We start from the raw sequence: 1,397 nt of genomic DNA, 5'->3' as shown, positions 1-1,397 counted from the left end.
AAGACTACTAGAAGGGGATAAGGTAGGAATTGAATATTATACAATAGGGATTTATTAAAGGTCATGTGATTGGAAGCCCCTGAATCCAGTATCCATGTGTCAGTTTTGGACTCAAAGCATTTGCAAGCAAGTTTACCAAAATCAATCGAAGAGGTGCATACTATCATACCTGCAAAGTTGGCAGCATTGACACTAGATGAGTAAGAGCTTCCTGATATTTTCCCTGCATCTCCATTCCTCTCATGAAACTACTGAAGCATACTTACCAGTTGCCCATATTGCTCTTGAGTAAGACTCATATTTCTGCCATCATCTTGTGCCCTGTTTTTAGTTTCCTCCCCAGCAGTAATTTCATTAGCAATTCCTTGCACATTTGCAACTACTCTTTTTCCTCTGTTATTGTATCTAGGACCTTGGACTTGATCATAATTGCAGTTATTAGAGAATTGTATAGGGGTAAAATTCTAAGTAGAATAATTCTGTGGATAGCCATGTAACTTGTAGCACTTTTCCTTACTATATCCTGGTCTTTTGCAATAGTCACATATGAGTCTGCCTCTAGAAATTCCACGATTGTTGTTATCTGTTGGAAAGTTTGTCCTTAAAGGACTCTGTCCTGAAGTACCCACATTTAGTGAAGTTGAGTCAACAATTAAGTGGTTATTTGGCTTGATCTCTCTTTGTTTTTCATCTTGAACTAGTAGTGAAAAGGCTTGTACCAAATTAGGTAATAGATTCATCATAAGTATACTTCCTCAAACTACTGTGTGTATTTCATTTAATCCCATAAGAAACTGTATTAGCCTCCTATCTTGTTCAGCCTTATACATGCTCTCCTTTGCTCCACAATTACAAACAGAATTGCATTGATTCTTCTTACTCAAAGTAGCAAGTTCTTCCCAGAGTTTCTTCAACTTAGTATAATAGGCAGTAATGTCAAGAGTTCCTTGGGAGAGATCATTGATTTCTTTCTGAATTTGATATAACCTAGCTCCATTAGTTTGTTCATACCGATCCTCCAATTCCTTCCAAAGTTCAACATCATCGCTTGCATATTCCACACTGTCTGCGATTTCCTTAGAGAGTGAGTTTAGAATCCAAGATGTTACCATATTGTCACAACGTTCCCATTGTCGAAATTGTGGTGATGAAGTATCAGGTTGCTTACACTCTCCACTTATGAAACCTAACTTATTTTTCACAGACAAACCTCTCAACACACTTCTCCTCCAAGATCTATAGCCTATTCCATCAAATGCAGTTTAAACTAGCATAGCTCCTGGGTTGTCAGATGGATGAAGATACAGAGGATCACTAGGATCAAGTCCTGTTCCCACCGGAGTGACGGTTGTAATAGTTTCGATGCCAGTCGAATCTCCTTGATCGGTTACAGCCAT

At 38.4% G+C, this 1,397-nt stretch overlaps 1 protein-coding gene across 1 annotated transcript; it reads right to left on the bottom strand.

Annotated features, from left to right (window-relative positions):
* Positions 1 to 755: 755 nt before the first annotated feature.
* Positions 756 to 1,397, bottom strand: LOC138869674 (uncharacterized). Its single transcript, XM_070147314.1, has 2 exons — positions 1,316 to 1,397; positions 756 to 1,243 (listed from the first exon to the last, which is right to left on the bottom strand). Exons 1-2 carry the CDS (start codon positions 1,395 to 1,397, stop codon positions 756 to 758), a joined length of 570 nt encoding a protein of 189 aa, XP_070003415.1.

Source organism: Nicotiana sylvestris, chromosome 5 (assembly GCF_000393655.2).
Source record: "Nicotiana sylvestris chromosome 5, ASM39365v2, whole genome shotgun sequence".
Lineage (NCBI taxonomy): Eukaryota > Viridiplantae > Streptophyta > Magnoliopsida > Solanales > Solanaceae > Nicotiana > Nicotiana sylvestris.
Note: the sequence above shows the minus strand (reverse complement) of the source record. Positions and strands in the feature narration are given on the sequence as shown.

What these genes read in the sequence shown, in the direction of transcription:
- LOC138869674 (XM_070147314.1), bottom strand. Translation starts at nt 1,397, where the DNA reads ATGGCTGTAACCGATCAAGGAGATTCGACTGGCATCGAAACTATTACA. An exon ending in GGGAACAGGACTTGATCCTA is followed by an intron (nt 1,244 to 1,315) that starts GTGATCCTCTGT and finishes TTGATGGAATAG; the next exon opens with GCTATAGATCTTGGAGGAGA.